This window comes from Mus caroli, unplaced genomic scaffold (genome assembly GCF_978045245.1).
Source record: "Mus caroli unplaced genomic scaffold, Mus_caroli_1 scaffold_9, whole genome shotgun sequence".
NCBI lineage: Eukaryota > Metazoa > Chordata > Mammalia > Rodentia > Muridae > Mus > Mus caroli.
This window is the reverse complement of record NW_028227264.1, coordinates 83,125,710-83,151,342: the sequence shown is the minus strand read 5'-3', so window position 1 is coordinate 83,151,342 and position 25,633 is coordinate 83,125,710. Positions and strand designations below refer to the sequence as shown.

At 45.2% G+C, this 25,633-nt stretch overlaps 1 protein-coding gene across 2 annotated transcripts in view; it reads right to left on the bottom strand.

Annotated features, from left to right (window-relative positions):
• CUNH12orf75 (chromosome unknown C12orf75 homolog) overlaps positions 1-25,633 on the bottom strand; it is a 44,332-nt gene that overhangs the window by 4,607 nt on the left and 14,092 nt on the right. For both annotated transcript variants that reach the window (XM_021175114.2, XM_021175113.3), the window contains exons 2-4: positions 24,764-24,788; positions 820-855; positions 86-165 (exon numbers count right to left, since the gene is read on the bottom strand). In XM_021175114.2, the coding sequence (XP_021030773.1) occupies positions 86-165; positions 820-855; positions 24,764-24,788 (141 nt within the window). The remainder of the gene's footprint in view (positions 1-85; positions 166-819; positions 856-24,763; positions 24,789-25,633) is intronic.

Below are 25,633 nucleotides of genomic sequence, written 5' to 3'. Positions count from 1 at the left end.
ACACACACACACACACACACACACACACACACACACACACACACACTTTTGTTTTGAGGAAATAGCCCACAAAACCCTTGCTTACTCTTCTGCACAGTCTTTGTTTGACTAGACGCCATGTTGACAGCTTCAGAGGGCAGGCCAACATACACTCCTCCATAGTTTCTTTAAGAAAAGAAATCAGATCAAGTTAAAGGGTGCTACAGAGATAGAAGCATCGGAAAACAGAGCATGGGCCATTCTAAACAATTATGTGATCATGAAGACAACTCAGGACGTTTCAAAGCACATTTGGGTTTCTATGTTAGAAGGAAGCTTTGGGGAAATAGCTGTATTAAATCAGTAAAACGTTTAAATATCTTGCTTTTGATGGGAAAGAAGTGAGCTAAGACAGCCGAGTGATGGGTCGAGGAATGTGTGCCAGCTGTCAATCACCACTTATGACAAATTCAGAGATCCCTGTGGGGTGAGGCAATGTAGTATATTCAGGAATCACTTCCTCATAGGGAAAGACGTGTGTGTCATATGGCAGAGAGCCCAGGGGTGCAGTGCGGAGCGGAGCAGAGTAAACCCGAGGAAGAGCAAGAGAAAGAAGTGGAGAGGTGAGGAGGAGAAGTCACCTCAAGGACAGGAGTGGACCGCACAGAGCCACACACAGGGCAGAGCTTGCCAGGCTGAAGCCGAGATTCCTAGTCTGTGCTGGTGCACATCCTGGCCAATATCCCGGCTGTGTTCTGTTCCTGGGCTAGTGTGATTACATACATCCATGCACTACGGCCAAAGCTACTCACGTGAAACCAGCCATGGCAACACACATACCTCCTCTTGTCGTCTTCCGTTATCGAGTCTTCTGTTCTAAAAGGGGCCAAGCACACCTGCGTGAGCTTCTTGGCTGCAAACCAGACACTTCGTCCTCGGTCGCGAGCAAAGTGGAGGGAACAGGGCCCCTGGTTCACATTCACTATCACCCTGAGCCTCTGCAGCACAGCACTCTGGCTGGCTCTGACCACACAGTCAAGACTGAGCAATGTATCAAAATGGATAAACTCAGCAAATGCTAAAAAGCCCAATGACCAAAGAAGGGGGGAGCATCTGAGACTGAAAAGGCCACAAAATTGGATGTCAGAAAGCTGATACCCACTCCACCCTCCCCCAGTGATCGACAGTGACAAGTTGCCTGGATCCCCTCTGTAAAATAAGGCATGAGCCGGTGACCCCTCAAACTCCTTCCTGCCCTTGCTGTGATATGGGCCCCTTGTGCCACCAGAGAAGCCCAACCAAGAGTACTGAGTCTTCTCTCATGAGAAAGAGTTACTGCCAACTTGATTTCCCTTTGTTCAAAAACTGAGCCATTAATACACATTCTACTACAAAGAGCAGGAAAACGTTCCAAAGAAAGTTCCTAGGGGTCTCTCTTCCTCAAAACACATAGTGTCAGTGCTGCGGACATACCTCAGTTGTTAAATGACTTGTGGTGTAAGTGGTAAAACCCTAGTTTGAACTCCAGAAGCCAGACATGATGATGTATGCGTATAATCCCAGCAGTTTGGAGGGCAGAGGCAGGCCAACATTTGGAGATCGCTGGCTGACCAGCTGTACCATATTGCTCAGCCAAAGGCCAGTGACAGACAGTCTCTGTCTGAGAAAACAAAACAAACATCTCAGGTAAAACACCTGAGCTTGATCAACCTCTGGTCTCTACATGCATGTGTGCACACACATGCACATACACTCACACAAATGTACACATATGTGTATACACATACATTGATGGCCTGGCATGTTTGTGTCCTAGGCTCAGTTTAATAACTAACATCTCAGGATTGATTTTTGTACCAGTATCAATATTACTTTTACTCAAACAAACAAAATGGGGACATCCTGTAAAATTACATCTGAGCTTGACCTCAGGCCTCTGGGTGCCTCTAACAGACTCTTTGCTTATGCAGGAGGAGTGCACATTCCACAAAAATTCCTCTGCCCATCTCTAAGGGGGACACTGTCCTGGGGCCCTGGTTAGTGCACACAGGTTACTTTTCTTAGAGAAAGGCGATGTTGTACATTGCGGTCATCCAGAAGGGACCACAATCAGAACAGACACCAAACACCTCCAACCCCCCTCACTGAATCTTCAGATTCTAGCGGAGGTCCCGCTACGGTTTTACCCATGTGGAATTTAGGTCAGGTCCCACCATAGCTATGCACACACCTGTGATCTCCCTCATTGCCAGCAGATCTGACAGTCACTGGATGAATACTGCCCATGAGCACAGTGACACTGAGATTGTCATTTACAGAACTCAGCCCAGTATTTACACGCATCTTGGTCATCAGTTTCACTTGCCCTTGCAGAAGAGCCAAATCCTCTGTAACTGAGGAGCGTCAGAGCCACGCTGTACCAGACACAGGGTGGTGCACATCTCTGAGGCTTAATAAGATGATATTTACTACTTTAAGCTAAAATGGAGTCATAAATCCATAGCTCAGGTGACAGGGAAACAGCGGCGAGAAGCTCAGGCACGATGATCAGAACTGTGCTATGTGCTGTGGTCCCGAGTGACTCACACTATCGTGAAGGCATCATTTGTGAAGCTGAATGTAACTGGTAGGTTTGCACATGCATCATGTCTCGTGGCTTCTTCTCCACATTCGATTCCAGCTGTGTCTTCTAACTTGTTCTTCTTCTGCCTAACTCTGATTCAAAGCTTAACTTTCCCAAATACGAGAAAACAGTAATGTTTTAATATTTATTTTTAATTGTGTGTCTATTCCTCTGTGTGTGTGTGTGTATGTGTGTGTGTGTGTGTGTGTGTGTGTGTGTGTGTGAGAGAGAGAGAGAGAGAGAGAGAGAGAGAGAGAGAGAGAGAAAGTCTATCTGTCTGTCTGTGGGTATGTGCACATAAGTATGTCAGTGCTGCGGACATACCTCAGTTGTTAAATGACTTGTGGTGTAAGTGGTAAAACCCTAGTTTGAACTCCAGAAGCCAGACATGATGATGTATGCTTATAATCCCAGCAGTTTGGAGGGCAGAGGCAGGCCAACATTTGGAGATCGCTGGCTGACCAGCTGTACCATATTGCTCAGCCAAAGGCCAGTGACAGACAGTCTCTCCTTTGCAGCCCAGAGGTATCAGACCCACCACAGCTGGAATTACAAGTAGTTGTGAACTGCCCGATGTGAGTGTTCCCCACAAGAGCAGTCTACATCCTTAACTGCTGAGCCATCTTCTCAGCCAATATCTTAAATCTAGTATCTCTTCTTGGTTATCTGTGGCCTCCCTTCCCCCAGCCTGGAACCTGCTTGCTCAAGGGTGGAGCTTCCTGCTCATTCGTTCTGCCACGCCTACTGCTGGACCCTGCCTTTGCTGCCTGGAGGCACACACGTGTTTGTCCTGCTACTGGACCCTGAGTTACTTGGCGGGAAATCGGGTTCCCTCCCCCTTCCTTTATAACTGAGTGTCTGAAAATAGTAAAATGGAGCTTTGATCAGAATGTTGTCTTAGGTCTGTTCTTTCTTCCACCCCGTCTAGATTCCTCTCTTTTCAGCTCGAACTGCCATTCTCAGTTGAACCGTTCGTGTTGTGGACTGCAGGCAGGCCGCAACAGTTGGCGCCAGAACTGGGACCTGAAGAATGGCAGAGGGATGCTAAGAGAAAGGACTGCTGTGTGGAGCTCCACAAGAAAGGAAAGGATCTTCGTATCAGAGCATCGGAGCAACGGACAGGTACACATGCTAGCGCTAGCCTAAAATTTCAGTTTTGTAAAGTGTTGCTGAGGATGCGGTAGGATACGAATCAAGTTTGAATCAGTGCTAACCCAACACTGTTTCTGCTTGGGTCAGCAGCTCGTTAATCGGAACTAGATACGGAAACAGGTGGTGTGCCGCAGCTTTTTAGAAAGCTGCTTAGGTGGAAGAAGGAAGGGTTTAAAGTCATGGATCAGGCGGTTGTTTTTAGTTTTCAGGAGTTGTTTCAGGCCAGAGGAGTAAGGCTTGAAGTACAATTAGTAAGAAATTTTTTAGATAAGATAGATAGCTGTTGTCCATGGTTCAAGGAAGAAGAAATGATAGATTGTGGAACCTGGGAGAAAGTTGGTGAGGCCTTGAATATCGCTCAGACAGATAATTTTACCCTAGGTCTCTGGGCGCTTGTAAATGATGCTATAAAAGATGCAACTTTTCCAGGGCTAAATTGCCCTCAGGCGGAGCTTGTGGTATCTCAGGAGGAGTGCCTATCAGAGAAGGCCTCCTCAGAAAAAGATCTTCTTAACTCAAAAATTGATAAATGTGGAAACTCTGATGATGGACTGAATTTTAACAAAAATCACTCAGATAGAGGAATTGCCCATTACCTTAATGAGAATTGGTCCTCTTGCGAATCTCCCGCTTCACCTATAGTCACCACTTTGGGAGGTGCTACTCATAGGGACACACGGCTAAGCGAGTTAGAGTTTGAGATTAAGCTTCAGAGGCTTCAAAAAACGTAATTGATCATTGCCTACAAGCCTTTAATACCATGGGGTTGCCTAAGCTTATTAAGACAGATAACGGGCCATCTTATTCTAGTAAAAACTTTATTGCATTCTGTAAAGAATTCGGTATCAAACATAAAACTGGAATTCCTTACAACCCCATGGGACAAGGAATAGTTGAACGTGCTCATAGCACCTTAAAGAATTGGCTTTTTAAAACAAAAGAGGGGCATCTATATCCCCCAAGGTCACCAAAGGCTCATCTTGCCTTCACCTTATTTGTCCTAAACTTTTTGCAAACTGACATTAAAGGTCAGTCTGCAGCGGAACGCCACTGGCACCCAGTTACTTCTAATTCTTATGCATTGGTAAAATGGAAGGACGCCCTGACTAATGAATGGAAGGGTCCGGATCCAGTTCTAATCTGGGGAAGAGGCTCGGTTTGTGTTTTTTCACGAGATGAAGATGGAGCACGGTGGCTACCAGAGAGATTAATTCGCCAGGTAAACACAGATTCTGTCTCTTCTCGTAAGTATCATTCTAAAGACTAAAATTCCTCTTGTGCTTAGAATTCAGCTGGGAGTGGAAGCTCCCAGAAACGCGGTTTTCCTCTGAGCCAATTCCCCTACAGGAGGCCATAGATTAGCTTTAGCTTTACAATTTGCATCTAAATAAAGTACCTTGACTTCTCCAAACAGAAAATTTACAGTGCTACTCTCTCATTGTTTAGATTTCTTTCTTTTCTCAAGCAGGTCAATCTACATTCCCCGGTTCTCCGCCCCTAAGAGCAAACAGGTGGTACTGCTAATCTCCCTTCCAAGGACATTCCAGCACGTGGCTTTCAGTCTGAGATAGGATTTAGATTTACCAAGAGAGCTAGGAAAGTAGAAATTTCATATATTTACAGAGATTAGTTCTTATTTTGATAGAGATGGGCTTAGTCCCATAGCTGGCCTCTGGCTTTTCACCCTTGCTGTTACTGCAAGGTGTCCTTAGTTCCTCAGGCTGGGAAATAACAGGGATGAAGATGAAAGACTTCCAGCTCCTATTTTAACCAAAATTAGTGGTGTTAATAATGACATAATTCTTGTCTAGGCCTTGCTAAATCTGAGGTTGACAAGTCTCATATAGAGACCGCGCATCGCTCAGAACTGCACGTACTGATTCATAATCATATGAATACAGTATGGGTACCGCTTGGCGCAGGAGATTACTGCGGAGGGAAGGTCCAGCTTGACCGTTTCTGAGTTCCCTGTGCGACACACCTGATTTGAAAGAGGTTGGTATCTGATTCCAGCTAAAAACCAAAAATACCTAAGGCTCTGCCTCCCCTCCCCAAAAGATACCAAGAGCCACAAATGTGAGTTGTTATAACGCTCACGGGAGGAATCAGGTCAATGTCCACCCAAGTCAAGGTTAAAGGCCCACTCATCTACGGATGAGAAAATCATTTGATCACCTCTGTTAAGCATTGCCTATTTAAACTTAATTATTAGGGGGGAGAGAGGTTGGAGACCTTACTGTCGAAAGGGCAAGCCCTTCACTGCCTCCCACCCAAATAAAAAAGCCAACTGGCCTTGTACTAAAGAGCTGGTCTTACCCCTTCTCCCTGTTTCCCTGCCTGTCATACAAAATTGCGGAGGATTATCAACTCTGTTATTCTAAATTTGTTCGGTCAAACTTAGCCAGGGTTCCAACGCCCTACTTAAAATGCAAACAGGTAGTTACCTATTCAGCACTAATTAGCATTATAAAGTCAGAGCCTATTCTGTTAGTGGCTTACTAGGATAATAAAGACAGTCTTAGCCAAATACAGTTTACCATTAGAAAAGTTAGGGAATCCCAGGGAAACAGGTTTTTTCTTTAGCCCTAAGAACTCAGGCAGAACTATTGAACATAAATAATTTTTCTGCCTCAGGCCAGCCCTTTTTGTTTGTTTGTTTGTTTGTTTGTTTTGTTAACTAATGGGAGGAGATGTGGCCTCCCTTCCCCCAGCCTGGAACCTGCTTGCTCAAGGGTGGAGCTTCCTGCTCATTCGTTCTGCCACGCCTACTGCTGGACCCTGCCTTTGCTGCCTGGAGGCACACACGTGTTTGTCCTGCTACTGGACCCTGAGTTATTTGGCGGGAAATCAGGTTCCCTCCCCCTTCCTTTATAACTGAGTGTCTGAAAATAGTAAAATGGAGCTTTGATCAGAATGTTGTCTTAGCTCCATTCTTTCTTCCGCCCCGTCTAGATTCCTCTCTTTTCAGCTCGAACTGCCATTCTCAGTTGAACCGTTCGTGTTGTGGACTGCGGGCAGGCCGCAACAGTTATCTAAAGCCCAGTCTGCATTCTCAGTATAAGCAACCTTAACACCCACACAAACAGCAGGGATTGACAGCACAGTCATCATACTGAGTAATTGAAGTTTCGGATACAAATCTTCTAAAATTGCCATGTATAATGGGTTCTAAGATGTCCAGTCTCAGGCTGGGAAAGAGCCTGTGTGTGAAATGCTTGCTGAGGGAATGTGAGGGCTCAAGTTTGGGTCATCAGCATTCATATAAAAAGCAGAGCAGGCGTGCCACAATCCCAGAACTATGCAGAAACCTGCAGCTTCCTAGGACAGCCTGGCAAGCCTTGTTCAGTGGGAGACCCTGTGATCTACCGATGTAACCCTACCTCCATAGATGGAAAGCAATCAAGAACCTTACCTGATGTCATTTTTGGGCATCCACATTCTCATATGCGCACACATACACACACATAGATACACACATGCATGCACACACACATGAACACACACATAGATATGCACATACATGAATGCACACATACATATACATGCACACATGAACATACTTACACACGCACATACACCACAATACACACACACACACACACACACAGAGTCCCATCTTCTAAACCTTCAGCTAAGCTGTAAAGCCTGCTTTGGTGTCTTTGCCTCTATGTATGAGATTGCCACCTGATCCATTTTTCACAAATAATGATTCTTAATTCTGGAACGGGAGCCCTGGGCTTTAAAAATGGCCTCAGTGGACTTGGGATGGAACTCGGTTGATAGAATGTTTGTTTAGGGCTGGAAAGATGGCTCACTGGTTAAGAGCACTGACTGCTCTTCCAGAGGACCTGGGTTCAATTCCCAGCAACGACATGCAGCCCACACTGTCTGGAAGCCCAGTATCTGACAACCTCACATAGATGTGCATGCAGGCAAATCACCAATGCATACAAAATAAAAATAAATTATTTTTAAAAAGTCCAGTGTGCCCCAGGCTCAGGGTTCGATCATGAACATAAACTGGGTGTGCTAGCACACATCTGAATCCTGGAACTCAGGAAAAGGGGGAATTAGGAGCTTAAGGTCTTCCTCGGCTTTGTGGTAGGCTTAACGCCAGACTGGGATAGAAACCTTGTCTCAAAATGTAAAACACAAGCCACTGTCAACCAGTCTGTAATGGCCACTGTTGGTTGTCTCTATCTTATCTCTGTCTAGAATGAACTACAATTCAGAAATTGAAGGCACGCCTGTGATCTAGATCTTGAGGCAGGGAGATGTGGGCTTTTGATTCAGATCTCGAGGCGGGAAGACACATCTTTAAACTGGGTCACCCTTTCTGCTGGATGCCTATAGAAGGACTTGGAAGAGGGGAGCTGTTGCTTGTTGCCTGTTCACCCTTATGTCAGCTAGCAAGTCCATTCCTTCACTGACATTGGAGCCCACTTCTTTGGGATCCTAGCAGATACAGAAAAGTAGCTGAGACACCCAGACTCATGGGACTAAGCAACTACTAGATCCCTGGACTTTCCATTCACAGCTGACCACTGGTGGATAAGTTGGACTGCAGCCTGTAAATCATTCCAATATAGTGTGTGTGTGTGTGTGTGTGTGTGTGTGTGTCTGTGTGTGTGTGTGTGTGTGTGTGTGAGAGAGAGAGAGAGAGGCATGTGTGTATGTGTGTGTGTGAGAGAGAGAGAGACAGAGAGAGAGGTGTGTGTGTGTGAGAGAGAGGTGTGTGTGTATGTGAGAGAGAGAGAGAGACAGAGACAGAGAGAGAGAGGTATGTGTGTGAGAGAGGTGTGTGTGTGTGTGTGTGTGTGTGTGAGAGAGAGAGAGAGAGAGAGTGAGAGAGGTGTGTGAGAGAGGTGTGTGAGAGAGGTGTGTGTGTGTGAGAGAGAGAGAGAGAGAGAGGTGTGTGTGTGTATGAAAGAGAGAGAGGTGTGTGTGTGTGTGTGTGTGTGTGAGAGAGAGAGAGAGAGAGAGAGAGAGAGAGAGAGAGAGAGAGAGAGATTCCATAAGCTCTGTGTGTAACCCTGGCTAGTATACAGTCTCTCCTGTGTATCAGGGAAGGATGAGATACGTCAGTACTCTTCTACCCAACAGGTCTGAGAGCTTCAATCTACAGAAATCAGTGCAGAGAACCCTGGAGTTCAAGTACTATGTTCCGCAGCCTTCTATTCAAAGAGAAAGAGAGAAAGCCTAGCTCCAGTGAGAGATCACGGTGGTGGCTTTCCACAGGCGAAGCTGCCTACATGCCAAGCCTGTGAGAGCACTGAGCATGAGCCTGCCTCCCAACTCAACCTGCTCATGAGGTTCTTCCACCACCTTCTCACAATCCTTCACAGCAGGTATCAGCTCCCCTTTAAAGATGCAAAGAAAGATTTACCAAGATGCAGATACCTGGAAAGAGGAAGGCCTAGAGATGTGGAACCAAAGGCCAAACAGGCCAATGGGATTCCCTTAAGGTGACTAGGGTTTTAAGGCTCCAGTTGAGAGTCTTGTCTCATAGTTAGCATCCCTGTGCTCAAGGACAAACAGCTGTGAGAGAAGCAGGTTGTGATGGTTTGTATATTTTTGGCCCAGGGGAGTGGCAATATTAGGAGGTGTGGCCTTGTTGGAGTAGGTGGGTCACTGTGGGCGTGGGCTTCAGACCTTCACCCTAGCTGCCTGGAAGTCAGTCTTCCACTAGCAGCCTTCAGATGAAGATGTAGTCAGCTCTGCCTGCACCATACCTGCCTAAATGCTGCCATGGTCCCGCCTTGATGATAATGGACTGAACCTCTGAACCTGTAAGCCTGCCCCAAACAAATGTTGTCCTTGTAAGAATTGCCTTGGTCATGGTCCCTGTTCACAGCAGTAAAACACTAACTAAGACACAGGTCAAGAGGTGGCAATTAAGCTCAGGAAGCAGGAAGAGGAAAGTTTGGGTTTCCAAAAACGACCATGACAGACTGACCTGGAAAAAAAATCACTGGAATGTGACATTGTCCAAAAAAAAGCCCAGCACATGTACACACATACACATAAGCACACATGCAGACACAATTGGAATGTGCCATTTTCCAACAGGAGTCCTTCAAACATGCGCACACATATATATGAATGCATACACATGTATATGTGGACAAAAAACCACACACACAAATAAATGCAAACATGCAAATATGCATACAAATACAAAACAACACATGCATATACAAGAAACACAAGTGCATACAGAAAGAAAAATGTATACTTATACACAAACACATATGAACACATGCATACAGAAACATATGTGACACATATGAACATACAAGTATATGCATACAAAGAAATACCTACATACACACAATAGGTGCAGTGCACAAAAACCACAAGAATACATACAAATAAATATGCATGCATGCATACATAAGCATATATGTACACCTACACTCAAAAGTATATAGATATACAGACAAAAACGCTTGCACACAAGAAGACATGCATACATCTGTGCATACAAATAAACAAATATACACACAAACACACATCACAAATATACACAAAAACACACACACAAAGATGTACAAGTACACACATACATGAAAGCACACATATATACTCATACACAGAAACACATAAGTGTACATATTAAAACACAGGCATGCATACATATGCATGTGTGCTGACAAAGACATACTTCCACATATTTGTACAGATACACACACACATTTGCACATAAGCATACAATTATAAATATACATGCGCATACAAACTCAAACACGCATGTAATTATACTCAAACACATGTACACACCTATACATGTGCATGTTTCATAACTGCACACATATGCTCAAACACAAATGAACATACATACAGAGGTGCACACACATGTAAATACATACACACACAAACACATAGCATATGCACTCATGCTCACACAAACATGTACACAAAGCACAAATGTGCATGTATGCCCACATGTACATACATGTAAATATATGCACTCACACACACATAAACACATGCACACATGAAGACAACATATACACAAAACAACCATATACACAAAACCATGTACACTCAAATGTGCACACACACATGAAAGCATTCACACAGAAAAACACACACAGATGCACAACCCAAAGGCACAAACATGCACCCAAACACTGGCACATATTTATAGATATAAACACATACAACATAAGCATGCAAACACAATCATACACATATGCACACACATGCACACCGGCATGGAAAACTAACTTGTCTCTAGATCGTTCCTTCGTTCGTTGTGGGGAGAAGTGCACACTACCCGGCAGGGTTTCAAAACTAGGATGCTAAATTAACCTTAGCACTTGCTCAGCAACGCAGGGAGGGATTTGAAGTCTTCAGGGCTCCAACTTGTCTTCAAGCACAAGTTCAAACACTACCCTCACTCTGTGAGCAACAGAGCTCACCCACCTGTGCACCCGTGTAAGGAATCGCTATACCATTGGCTCCACCCCCACCCATAGAACTCTATAGTCTGAAGGATTCCGTCATTAACCTGCCTTAGTGGTGCATAGTTAATATTTTGCTAGCTTAGGGGCAGAGAGAATGTTTGCAGAGTACTGAATGGCCAGGATTCCCACAGGAAACAGATTAATTTGAAACAAAGGCCGAGTTTGGTAGACCCATACACCGCACTGTAGGGTACAACAACTTCTGTTAGGTATAGAAGTTATGGAAATCATTGGTTAATGATGTAGTGCCAAGCTGGATCAGAACACCCACACAGCCACATAAGCTCCACTGAGCCTCTGAGCTGATCTATGCCTCACTGGGGCTGCAATCCGCTCTCCCTCATGGCCACTAAGGCTCCATGGGGAAGGTGGTGACTTTCACATGACTCGCAGCTGTGCCTAATGTAAGCTTTTCCTCGGGGGTTGAGAGCAGAACACTAAACCACACTTTCCCCCAGCTCTCTGAGAACCGGAGCCACCAAGGGGAAAAGAGTCCAGATGTTTCTCCAAAACTGGCGGCGGCATTGCTCTCTGCCAGAACTGAAGGACTTTGGGGAAAGCAGATAATAGGATGACTCTGTTGCCTGGAGTCTCTCCTTAGAGAGGAGAGCCTACAGATTGAATTGCTCCAAGCTGGGAGAGATAAAGTAAAAATGAGGCGAAGTCACAGCTCATGAACCAGAAAGAGGACCAGGAGGATCTACTGCATTTGATAATGGGCTTTGGGAGTTGACTGGTTCCAGATAGCTCTGTGAACTCAGCTCACCCATAGTCTCATCCTGTAGAAAAGGAACAGTGCCAAGCGCAGCAATGTGCATGGTCTATAAACTCAGTGCTCCTATGTAGAGACGGAAGACGGATACAGCAGAGTCCCCCTGCAGCAACCTAGCTAGCCTGGCATATGCAGAGAAACAACAACAAGAAACCTGTCTCAAACACATATCCACCTGCACATACATGAAAGGACACACAAATAGTCAGGGGTGGCTCTCTTCTGTGCTGACTGGCCACTAATATATTACTTGGTATTGAGCACAGAGTTCATCTCCGTCCCAGAATTGAGCACGTGTGTTACATACTAAATAAACTAACTTCCTGCTTTCTGCTCACGAGCTGCAAGTGCTAACGAGGTCACCGATGTGTTGGACAGTGTGATATGTTGCGGGATGTCAATAAGTTCAAAACACTGCAGAATAGAAGGTGGAGAAAACCAGGGATTCATCTAACACAGAGGCAAACATGCTGTCAAACCATGGGCCATGCCTCGTGACACAGACTGCTTCTGGTACAGAGAGACAGTATTTGTCAGACCACAGGCTTTGACACAAAGCCTGGTGCATATATGATTTTTCCCTATTTATACACCAGTCCTTTCTAGTTGAAACTTGAGTCCCCATCAGATGCAATGTACAATAACCCAGCATCCTTCTCTAGGATGAACTGATTGCTATTCCACCCAACGGCTAAGTCAAAGCCACAGGGGAAAGGTGTCTCCATGAAATGATGTTTTCAAGTCTTCACGGAGAACATCAATCATAGAAATGCCCTCCGGGTGCACTCTGACTTTCCACCGCTTATCCCAGCAGTGAAAGAAGACTCAGTGGCGGTTTTTCATTTGGCCTTAGCTACTGTGATGGCTTCCACTTCATGGTCAGAGGGCCACTGGGGGATGAGGCCAAGTGGCAAATACACTACCCTGAAACCCAGGACTGTAAAAACGCAGAAAGCACCCAGAGCATGGGTTGGCAGATGACAGCATCTGCTGCGACCTCAGCCTTGGCCCAAATTCCATTTTCTTTTCTTTTCTTTTCTTTTTTTTTTTTTTTTTTTTTTTTGGTTTTTCGAGACAGGGTTTCTCTGTGTAGCCCTGGCTGTCCTGGAACTCACTTTGTAGACCAGGCTGGCCTCGAACTCAGAAATCCGCCTGCCTCTGCCTCCTAAGTGCTGGGATTAAAGGCGTGCGCCACCACGCCCAGCTAAATTCCATTTTCTTGATAGGACTACACAAGCCACTCTGGGAATGGTGGGCAACAGGTCCTCTGGACTTAATACCAACTTAGAGTCAGGAGCTGGGTCTCTCTCTCTCTCTCTCTCTCTCTCTCTCTCTCTCTCTCTCTCTCTCAGGTCGAGTTCCTGCCGTTTTCTCTGGGCATGGCCACTTCAGCAAGTACACACAAATGTGTGAGTGTGGGAGACTCTGAGGCACTTCTCCCAGGCGGGTATCCTCCAGCAGTGCTGAAGGCTTCCTTGAAGCAAGCTGGCCTTCCCTTCACCAGGAGGGACTTGGGTCAAGGTTGTGCCTTTCCTGTTGTGGTGACCCTAATTGGGCTTCTTCTGGTCTACAGGAGGGGTTTGGAGTTTTGGGGTATTGTTGTTGTTGTTTTTGGTATGTCTTACTATAATAAAAATAATATAAATAAATAAATATATCTAGAGAGACAGAGATACTTAGCATTTAGAGAGCTGTGCTTCTAATTAATCCCTGGAAGCCTCTGGTGAACAAGCTGTCATCAAAGCTTGCTCCAGGTTACAGCATCTTCGTGGTTCCTTACCACTGTGAAGCCCGTTATTAAGCTTTCACACTGACCTGGAGGTTAAGTTCTACCTTTTGTGGACAGCTCATCTGGGACACCACCACAGCCATCAGTGACACACTCTCCTGTCTATAAGACACTATCCCAGAGCTTCCTGGAGCCCCTCCCCTTGCTCACGTACTTCCCTGCCTTTTCCTTCACCTTAGTGACAGGCTCTATTCTGTGGACCCCACCAAGAGATAAAGAAGGGAGAGACCAGGAGCAACCCCAGCATGAACCTCCCTGCCCAGGGTCTTGATTTTGACAGCCAAACTAAGTAAAGTGGTAGCCTTAAATTCTAAATTTACCAGATCTGGATGCTGTTAATCACATCAGGGTTAATAAGCCAAGTCTAGTTCCGACACACCTTTCTCCTATTTAGTTGTGTGTCCTAAGGCTTCATTCCCACCCATGTTCTCCAGGCTTCACCGTTTAGGGTAACTCTGAAACCCCGGTGGTTATCTGGCAGTGCGAATTCCTGTGTGCTTGGCCTGCAGAGCTCACAGATCCATTCTTATTTTGGGATCTCAGCTCCTCCCACCTCTGTGGCTCTCTAGCTAATGTGGCATCTTTTAAATCTAAGAACTCTAAGTACATTCGAGCAGCTGCTCAGCACTCCAAGCAAGGCAAGCCCCACCAGGTGAGGGACCCAGGTAGACACTTACCATTAGGAGCTATGGCTGCTTAAAGCCCTGCCAGAGAAGAGAAGCTGCTGGCTGGCAACATGGAGCGAGAAACCCAGCTCTTCCTCGTTAATTTCACATGTTCTAGCTTAGACCCATCTAGCACTCTTGAGAGAGGATTTAAAAAATCGGAAAGGCTACAACAGCTGTCTCTCTCTTATCTAACCAGAGCCCAAACAGCTGCGAGACACCGCTGCAGCGCCGAACTAAATCCAAGGCCTGCCCACGAAACAGTGTTTGGGAGCTCTTGTTTGTCTGTGCTGGTAGATTTTTGGGGGTTGGGGTTTTCATACTGCTGATTTAACCCAGACATTTGCAGGGCTTTCCACACTACACAGTCTCCACTGGGTATGCCACATTCCCAACTAACATGGCTTACTGACTGTATGCAACAAGCCTACCTTGACTTCTCTCTCCCACGGACAGCTAAACACAGAGGGAAGGAGGAGAGATGGTTGGGGGTCCAAGCGGAAGTCCTTTAAGAACTTAGAAAAAAATTTATTGCCTTTTTATGTATGTGTGTGCATATGTGCACATGCGTGTCCTGGTGTGGCCAAGAGGTCAGGGGACAACTTACAGGAGGCAGTTCTCTCCCTCTACCATGTGGGTCCCCGGGACCAGGCGGGGGTCCTCAGCCACAGTGACCAGTGTGCCTTCATCAGCAGGCCGTCTCGCCTGCCATCTTTAACTAATGTTAAAGGCCCAGAAAGGTGGGTATTTGAATGGAGCTCATCACCCCTTAGCCGGCTAATGATACAAATTCACGTTAACTATTATTGGTCATGAATGCTTCAAAGCCAATATATGGAGAGGCCAGTTAGCAAGAGAAAGAGGGAGGCAGGGGAAGGGACCGGAACCATGAGCTGCATTTGGTGTGATTCCACAGCTGCACCCAGGATGACTCAGCTCTCTGGTCTCAAGAGCAGAAACACCTAGAGCTTGACATGAGTTTTAACGAGTCACCGCTTCCTTCCATAGTGGCACATCAACCAGTAAGTTAAAGAATAAGATGTGTGACTCACTTGTCTTTCTCAGAGGGAGCAGGACTCCTCCTGGTAGCAAGATTGTGTCTCTCTCTCTTTTTTTTTTTTTTTTTTGGTCATTCCCACCGTTTGAAAACTATGTGAAATGTGGTTTAATATTTAAAAAATATACGACTGAAATATTGCTAATCATTTTATGAGGCATGTCTAAAAAGTTCTAAACCTCAGAAACCTTTCCAAAGAATCAGCCATTAACCATTAAGAAGCAAGTTTATAAACCACACTGAGAAAGTCATTGAAATGAGGTCTGTCTTTATCAGCAAAGACTTAGCTCCTTTCACCAAAGAACAGGTTTTCAAGGAAAAAGATGTCAAGGTTAAAGCCACCCACCGAGTATAATAATCTCCAAGACTGAGATCACAAACTCCCAGAACTCTGATCACAACGCCAAGGAGAATGTTTGCAAAAGCAGATATTACTAAAGGCAGTCCGCTGTTAATAAAACCCCTCCTGCTTTCAATGTCTTGGGATTGTGGGTGCATCCTCCGTTTAGGGGTGAGACATGATTCACTCAGCAGAGTAGGGTGCCTTTTAGGAAGAGAGAGAGCGACCCAGAGAGGGGGAGTATTTGAGAACACACAGGTACCAAGGCCATCATTGCATCTAAGATTATAGGCAGTACCTATTGATCCGCCTGTAGCTACTTCCTGTGAGCTCGCCCAAACCAGCACGGTGTTCTTCTTTGCCATCTCTGAGTCAATCATACATTGATCCAGAGGCTGCAGATAATGAGTCACCTTTCTGCCTCATCCTCACCTTGTAGACTTTCCTATGTGGTCCAGATACTGAACGTCCTCTGAGCCATAAATGACCTCTATTTGCTTTTAAGTCTGGCCTCTAGAAGATGGACCACTTCCCAACTGACCACGGCCTGTGGTGGCTCAACAAAGGGTGGGCTCTCCACCCAGCTTTTCAATACTGTATCTTGTACATGACCATTTCAAAATAACCACCTATACAACAAAATCTTTCAATTATTTTACACTGTGATTTTCATTCTATCGACAACTAGCACGTTGACAAAGCAAAAAACTTATTTAACATTAATCCATCCAATGTAAACTATAAGCAGGCCAAATGATCCTGGCTACTTAAAAGAAAGACTGAGGCTCGAGGATTACAAGTTCAAGTCCAGCCTGGGCTACTTATTAAGACACTGTCTCAAAATTAAAAATGAGAAGAGGGGTTGAGCTATAACTCAGCTTCCCTAGGACATGTAAAGTCCTAGGTTCAATCCAAGAACTATGTGTGTGTGTGCACAAACATCATTTTTCTTCACCAATACTATGGGGTAATCAATATATCTTCATCATTATATTTTCTCAGCTTTGGGGTTGAACAAACCACCCTAAATGACCAAATAACCCTTTGAGGGTTAAAATCACAAAACCATGGCATGTTCCAAACCAAATACTGACAGCAAACCACTAGACACAGTGGCTGTTCCAATGAACACTTTCTAATTCCTCCCAGCTTCAGTTTGCCTGAAACCTGCCCCCACCTCCCGGAACAAACATATTTACGTGGCAAAATCATAATGCCCTTTTTCCTTACTCATCAAGAGAAAAAAATGCTCTAAATATAAAGTTCTTCTTACAGAGCCACTCTGAGAAGCAGAAAAACAACCCAGTGCCTGCGCCTGCCCCATCCCTGCGAGGGTGCCACCCAGGAGGCTCAATGTGTAAACAGTACAAATCTAATCTGGAAGCTGCCAGATCCAGCACTCCATCCTCTTGTCTATATTTTATTTTTTATGAGAGTCTATTGAAATTGGTTTTTGTTTCATTGCAGGGGAGGGTTTTTTTTGCGGGGGGTGATATTGTTTGTTTCTTTCTTTGTTTTAGACAAAGTCTCACATGGTAGCCCAGGCTAGCCTCAAACTCTCTGCCTCCGTTACTTCTGGAGCATGGTGGTGAAGGCATTAACCAACACCCAGCTGGAACAGGCTTATTAATTAACAATATATTTGCTTCCAAATCATACTTGCTATTATAATAGAATAATTCTCCACATATAAACCTAATCATTTCACTTCCTTTAGAATTTTTTTAACAGGGCCTCCAGCTCTTCAGAGCAGTGCTACGGTTTGAGTCTGAAATTGTCCCCCCCGGCCCCCAGGCTTGGGTTTTAAACTCCTGTGCCCTGCCCTGCCCTGTCCTGACTGGTGGCGAAATTTCTGGAGGCTGTGGAAACTTTAAGATGTAAGGCTAGCTGGCTAAAGGTGGTCACTGCTTCCTGGGGATTTGAAGAGGCTCTGCCCCACCCTCCTTCTGCCATGGCCTTCTGCCCATGAGGGCCTGAAGCTCTGCCAAAATCAGTCTTTCCTCGCAGCTATTTATGTCAGGGGTTTTGTTGCAGTCGGGAGAAATGTAACCAACACTGTGGTTCAGACCAAGTCTACCAAACAGTTATAGGATGATTTCCAACTCAATTATTCTTCTGCAATCTGATTCATTTGTTCAAAATTTCAAACCTTCTCCCAGCTGCTCTAATTCTTGTTCTTTACCTGGACGAGCCCCTTGACACAGTACATGGTTGAGCCCCTTGACCCAGTACCTGGACAAGCCCCTTGACCCAGAACAGCCGCATTTTTTTTTCCTGAAAAGCACAAGGATCATCGATTTCAAAGCAGGTACTTTCAACCTCTGCTCAGAGGAGGGGGATGAAGGGCTATATTGTATCCCTTTCCACTGGTGTCTCCAACATTCTCTGCAGCCAGGGGTGGAGCTAGGAACTGCTACAATCAAGGCAGGAATATGCTGCCTCCTGACCTTCAGAATCCTTATCTTTCCCCCTGTTATACCAAGTCTGCGCAAAGCATCAAAGACACACAGCTTGTTTTCAAAAATCCCAGCATCTCCAAACAGGAGACTGGAGCCAGTGAGCTCCTAAGCTCCCCACTGTACTGCATACAGGGCAAATTCCATCAACTCTCAGAAACGCTCCTCTTTGGAGGCTGCCCCTGCTATAAAAACTCCAAAAGCACTAAAGATTCTGGCTCTTACCTAAAGTATCTCTATCACCAGCTTTAAACCCATGAACACCATCCATTCAACCTCTCGTCTCACAGTTTGAGCACCTCTGTTCTTCCTTTTCTCTCTCTATCTCTCTCTTTCTTTAGCCATTACATAAATCATGGAGTTTTAAATTATTTTTTAAAATGACAAATAAATTTACACCTTTATGGAGAATGGCAGGACACTGTTGTGCCTCCTAGTGTTTGGTCAACTTGACCCTAAAAGAAAGAAAACTTTATTCAAAGCCCTAGTCATAAGGTTTATTCAAGGCCCTAGTCTGAAGGTTTACAGACTTAAAGCCATAAAGATAAGAGAGTCGGGCAACACAAAGGCTGTAAGTCATCCCAGGAACCAACTAGCCATTAAGATAAGAGAGGCATGCAAGGACAATCTCCGGACAAGCTCAGATGGGTAATGGGCCACCTGGCCTGGTCTCCTTCTGATATAGTTTGAGTTTAACCAGATGCTCTGCCAACAAAGATAAACACCCTCCCTTTAGAGTTACTGTCCCGACCCGCACATACTGCTTGCTGATGTTTAAACTGCCCAATTGTGTGCAACTGCACCAATTTCCCCTATTCCCCACCACTCCTTTCCTATATAAACCCCTAACTTTTGAGCCTTAGGGTTGACTCCTCTGTCTGCTGCGTGAGATATGTGTCAGCCCAGAGCTCCGTCATTAAACTGCCTCATGTGTTTGCATCAAGACTGTCTCTTGTGATTCCTCGGGTGCGCGCCATCTCGGGACTTGAGTGGGGAGTCTCCCCACTAGGGTCTTTCAACCCAAGCTAGAGTCACTTGAGAAGAGCACCCTCAACCACGACTATGTCCCCACCTGATTGGCCAGTGGGCAAGCCTGTGGGGGCATTTTCTTGACTCATAATTGAAGCAGGAGTTCTACCTGCTATGGGAGGAGCTACCTCATATCCCCATTCCACCCTCAGAGCGCATGGTCCTGGATGATATAAGAAAGCAGGATAAGCAAACCATGCTAGCAAGTCCATTCCTTCACTGGCATTGAAGCCTACGTCTTCAGGATTCCAGTCTCTACTCAAGACTGGCTGAGATGTCCAGCCTCATAGGCTGAGCAACTACTGCATTCTTTGGACTTTTTTCATAGCCATTGTTGGATTATAAGTAATTTTATTAAATCATATCTATGTATGTATGTATATATATATATATATATATGTATATATGTATATATGTATATATACACACACATATATAGATATTAAATAAGTTCTGCCTATAAGTTCTGTCACTATACAGAACCCTGACTGTACATTTTATGTATTTTATGTACATTACTGCTGTCTTGTTCACAATTTCATTTTTAAGGTTGCTTGTCAATGTGTTTTTCTGGATATTTTTCTCTCCATTCATTACCTTTTATGGCAATAAAATAGCTTTGTCAAAAAAAAAAAAAGAATCCTAATGAAATGTCACTCCAAGTTTTAAGTGAAAGAAGTATTTCAATTATCTTGTTTAAACCTGAAGGCTATGATTTTTCTTACTTTGTTTTCAAAGACAAACATTAAATTTGAGTTAACTTATTTAATAGTGTCTTCTTTGAAACATATTCTCACAAATAATGCTTAATCTTTAAAAATCAAAATTCTTAGGTTCTTACACAGGGAATAGGAGATTAATATTTTCAAAATGTATCATATACATGTATGAAAGTGTAATAAGGAAACATACGTAATTAATATGTGCACTAATAAACACACACTATGTGTGTGTGTGTGTGTGTGTGTGTGTGTATGTGCATGCACACACACTCATATTGTTGTTTTGTTTTGTTTTGTTTTTCAAGACAGAGTTCTCTGCATGACCAAGGCTGTCCTGGAACTCTGTAGGACAGTCTTGAACTCAGAGATCCTCCTGTCTCCTCCCGAGTGCTGGGATTAAAGGTGTGTTTCACCACCACCACCGTGCTTTAATCAATATTTTTAAAATATGAAAAATGACAGATAGTGAGACGAAGTTGGCCCTAACGTTTAACTGCCCCACCACCACCACCAAATTTCATTAGAGAAACCACCACGCACCCAGACTTGACCATGTGGTTAAATGAGGCTATATGATTGGTTCCCAAATCAAACACATGAACTGGCCTTGGCCAATGAGAATTCCATATGCAGAGCAAGCAAGGTCTCCTCACTGTGGGAGAGGGGACCTTGCTGGGGGTCCCCGATGAAACTAAAGGAAAGTCTGTTCCCACAGTGGCTAAGCTAATAGGTACTGAGCAGCCACCTCCACCATGACCTGGGACAGCTGTCTGCAACAGGCGAGCAGGGAGGAGCAGCTTCCTGGATCTGATCACTGCGTCTAGCCGTGACTGGGGCCAAACCGCGGGGGTCTTTCCACCAACACTGTCAATGGATTCCTTTGTTTGTTTGTTTGTTTCAAAATGAACAAAGTTTGGTTCACCATGGCAAACCAAAATACCCCTACACAACCTACTGTTGCCAAGAAGCTCAGAAAATTCACTGAAATTAAAAGAAAAAAAGGACATTTGATCTTTGCAAAGACTGTGTGAATCAGCCAAATGAATTACAAGTACGAGTTCTCTGTCATTACACCATGATTTATGGAGGCCTGGAGCCGGTACAGAGCTTACATCCATACACAGGTCTGCTTCAGGGAGATTAACTCTCTAGAGGCCCTTTCCCCAGACTCGCACATTTCGGGGGTTTGTGTTTTAACCCTTCAAACCTGTTCTAGGGTCTACTTCTATCAATTACTCTCTCCCTCAGCATAGACAACCTCCAGCTTCGACATCAAAAGCCACACAGGACCACAATCAGGCCGAAACGCTAACAAAAACTTTAACTGTTCCACTGCCTCTGGTAGTCAGATCACAGCTGGTTTCGTTCTCTTAAAAATAGAAAATAGTATTCTTAGCTGGGCAGTAGTGGTGCTCGACTTTAATCCCAGCACTCAGGAGGCAGAGGCAGGAGGATCTCTGTGAGGTTAGTCTGGTCTACAGAGCTAGTTCTAGGACAGCCAGGGCAATACAGTGAAACCCTGTCTCGGAAAACTAACGATGATGATGATGATGATGGTGGTGATGGTGATGATGATGATAATATTCTGTGCTTTCCAGTTTTTCATGATCTTCCTGCTTTTTTGATTGATTGTTTGTTTGTTTGTTTTGGTGGTATCAGGACTGAAGCCTTATGCATGTGAGGAACCACATTTAACAGGAGACTACAGCTTCAACCTGCCTTTGAGGCTGGTTCTCACTAACTTGCCCAAGCTGGCCTTGAACTTGCCATCTCTCTGCCTCAGCTGCTCCAGTAGCTGGGATTTCAGGCCTATAAATATCCATTCTGGCATTCTCTACTCCAATTCTCTTCTAGAGTGGAAATAGGTATTTTTAACGTGTTTCTCCTTTCAGTTTGACTCAGTATTTCTCAGTACGCTCAGCTGAAACCACCGTCCCCAGGGGAGGGATGTGGTGATATCCAAGCCAGCGCATCGTCCTCTTCAGAGCATCCACCATCCCCATCCTTGGCTCAAGTCAGAGACTGTGGCACCCTCCTCCTGGTTCCTTCTCTTCCTTCCCCATTCAACACACTGACTGCATCTACCACAGCCTGGTTATGCAAGCCCTCCCCTTCCCAGTGCCCCACATGATGGCCTTCCTCTGTGGCTCCAACTTCCTAACACCTCAGTGCCTCCTTCCTCCCCCATGTGTAGTAGCTTGTCCCCTCCATGTTCCAAAAGTCAGCCCTGAGGATCGAACCAGAGTCATGAGGTTTGCCTGCAAGCACCTTTACTCACTGAGCTATCACATAACCCCAGGAGTTAGCACCCCAGACACAATTCTAATACATTTTGAAGAAATTTATTTTTAAAGCTCATCAAACTTTTCCACATGTTAAAGATAAGAGAAATTGGTTCACTCATGAGATAGGCGTGCTTATTTATTTTTTTACCTAAGAAGTCAAATCTTGGGTCAGCGAGATGGCTCAGTGGGTAAAGGTGCTTACAGATAAACCTGATGACCTGAGTTTGATCCTCAAGGCTGACATGGTACAAGGCGAGAACGAGCTACTACAAGTTGTATTCGGACTGGCACTTGTGCATCGTCATGTGTGCGTGTGTGCGCGCACACACACAACACACACACAACACACACACACACATGTATACCCACAGTTTGCAGAGGGAGAACCGGGAAAGGGGATAACATTTGAAATGTAAAGAATAACCTATCAAGCAAAAATAAAAACCCATACTACATTTTGGCTCCATATCTTATACCGCAGGACATCCAGCGTCCTCAACAGTTTTCGGTTTAAAGAATTTTACTTTATTATAATAAACGCCACTTAAAACGGCCACTTCACTTAATACACAGTTTACAAGGGCAGAAGTGTGTTCAGAGCCATTCCAGAAACCACTGGAAACTCAAGAGCTCCATCAGGAATTTGAAGCAAGTGATTACTGCTTTTGTCCCCAAAACTGTCACTTGAAATGGTTATTTAGTTCCCTGAAACCTTTGCAACACTGTAGTCTTCTCTGAATTCTTCTTTGTGACTTTAAAAAAAAAAAGAGTCTGTTTCTATTTTTAATACTGGAGCACTGACAGCACTCAGATTCTCCCCGCTCCCCCTTCAGCCTGATAGCCACACAAGCTGTACAAAAGCCTGCCTTCCCTGTAAGGTCCAGCCCCATCCTTGTGGAAGATCCCTTGCCCTAACCCATTACCCAACTGTGATACAAACCAAAGGCATGCCCATCCCCCAACCAATCTAAGCAGACCACTTTGGGTGCAACTCTCGCTCTCCCCAGAAAGCCTCACCAAGTAAGTGCCAGATCTTTTCATGCTCTCTTGACACCATATGGCCTCAGCATCTAACTAGTGGGGGACAGGAAGGGTTAATCCCAACCTCCATGGTTATGGTTTGAATGTGATGCCTGAAGTGTCCCCTAGGGGTCCACGTGTTTGCACATGTGGTCCCTAACTGGGGATGCTGTTTGGGAAGGTTTCGGAACTTTTAGGAGGTGGAGCCTTACTGGAGGAAGCGCCAGCCTGGGGGGTTGTGCCCTCCCGCTCACTTCCGGTTCTACTTTCTGAGAGCTGATGCAATGTGGTCAGGCAGGTTCCAGATCCAACCGCCTGCCTTCCCCTCCTGCGGCCATATCTTCCCTTTCTCCTATACATTGTTTTTATCAGGGTATTTTTATCACAGCAACAGAAATCAAACTACCACAGCTCAGTGACTAGAAACTCCTGAGATCATGGGCTCCTATACAGGCCTTATTAGATCTAGATTACAGATAGAATGCAGAGGGATGGCATGGAGACACGGACGATATCCTTGAGCATAGGAAACCTCCGGTAGAGACGCCTGATTAGGAAATCCTCAGGCTACCGTTTAGTTCAACCTGGGTTATAAGGAAGGATGTCTTGATACAGTTTCTATGGCTATAACAAAACACCTGAGACCGGGAATTCGGCAAAGGATAGAGGATATTTGGGCTGTGGCTCTGGAGGCTGTGAAGACCAATGTGGCACACACTCTGCGTCTGCTAGGGGCCTTCGTGCTGTGCCAGCATACGGCAGAGGCCATGGAGACACAAGCAAACACACTTGTTTGGTCTCTCTTCCCCTTCTTAGAAATCCACTAATGCCATCATGGGGGCTCTGCCATCATGACCCCATGAACCCAAATTACCTCCAAAAAGCTCAAAGTATCAACAGAGGGGTCTGGGGTTGCCTTTCCAACACAGGACATTCAGGAAGATCCCCTCATGCTGCAGAAAACGGCCACGCCATTTCCCTGAGTATCTAGGAATATCGAGTTATTGCCACAGAAATCAATGAGTGTAGGCTCGGCTCCAGCTTCCTCCCTGGACAGTTTTGAGACACAGAAGGGTCCCAGGCCCCACGTGTCAGGCTCCCCTATGACCACTGTGGCTAACTCAATCTCTGCACAGGTTGGGGTGGAAAGAGAAACAGATTCTTTCTTATTAAACACTCTAAGCTAGCATGCCAGAGTAACTGAAGGGCTAACAGGAAACGTTGCAAATGGTAAAAGCCTTCAAATAGTAGCTTAGCTGTCAATCAAATGGTAACATTTACAAGCGCACAGCACAGAAAGTCTCCTGTGTCTTGTCAGCCACACCTAGACTCCTAAAAGTCAGAACCACTAAAAACAGCTTTTCTCAGAGACAGAGGTTATAATACCAAAATGTCAAGTACTCACGTGTCTTTAACTGCTCCTGTTGGACCTAGAGGGGAAAGAAAAACATTTGTATTGGTGTGATCGTACTTGTAAAAACTATACCCAGTACCTAAACAGATCGGAAATTCCTAGATGGAATATGCGTGCGTGCGTGCGTGCGTGCGTGCGTGCGTGCGTGCGTGCGTGCGTGCGTGCGTGTGTGTGTGTGTGTGTGTGTGTGTGTGTGTGCGCGTGTGTGTGTGAACTTGTGCGTGCATGCACACTCTGAGTCTATTTTCTCTTGAGTCTAGCCCCTTCCCCTTACCACCACAGACCAAACACAGCCCAGGGCTCTTCACAGATCTTCTGTGCTCTGCGTCCACCTCTATCTGAAAGCCTGGGAGCGGGGCTCCTACCTTTATTAGCTAAGACATTATGCCATCCTATACCATGTGAAACCTCATTTCCCCTCTGGAATCAAACAAGGGCAAAAAGACTGTCCTTCTCAAAGGGAATGAAAATGGTCACAGTGTTCCAGAGAAAGGAGGGAAGGCATGCTTACGAAGTGGGTGAGTAATTAAGAAGACTGGACCAGGCTGAACCCAAGTTCAGTTCCCTCCATAAAGTGTGCACGTGCGTGTGTGCGTGCTTGCGTGTGTGCAGAGGAGACAGGCAGGCAGGAGGCAGGCAGGCAGGGAGTCAAGCAGGCAGAGACAGATACTTTGGAATTTAAAATCCTTTACACCACCCTAAAATTAAACATACAAAACACCTAAAAAATTATAAAACAAAAAAATAAACAACCAGTGAGAGGATTTTTTTGGTAGTACGAATAAATGATAAACAATCAGTGCCTCAAAAAAAGAGTCGTTTTCAGAGTTGAAACAAGCAGAGGATCTAGAAGAAAGACCA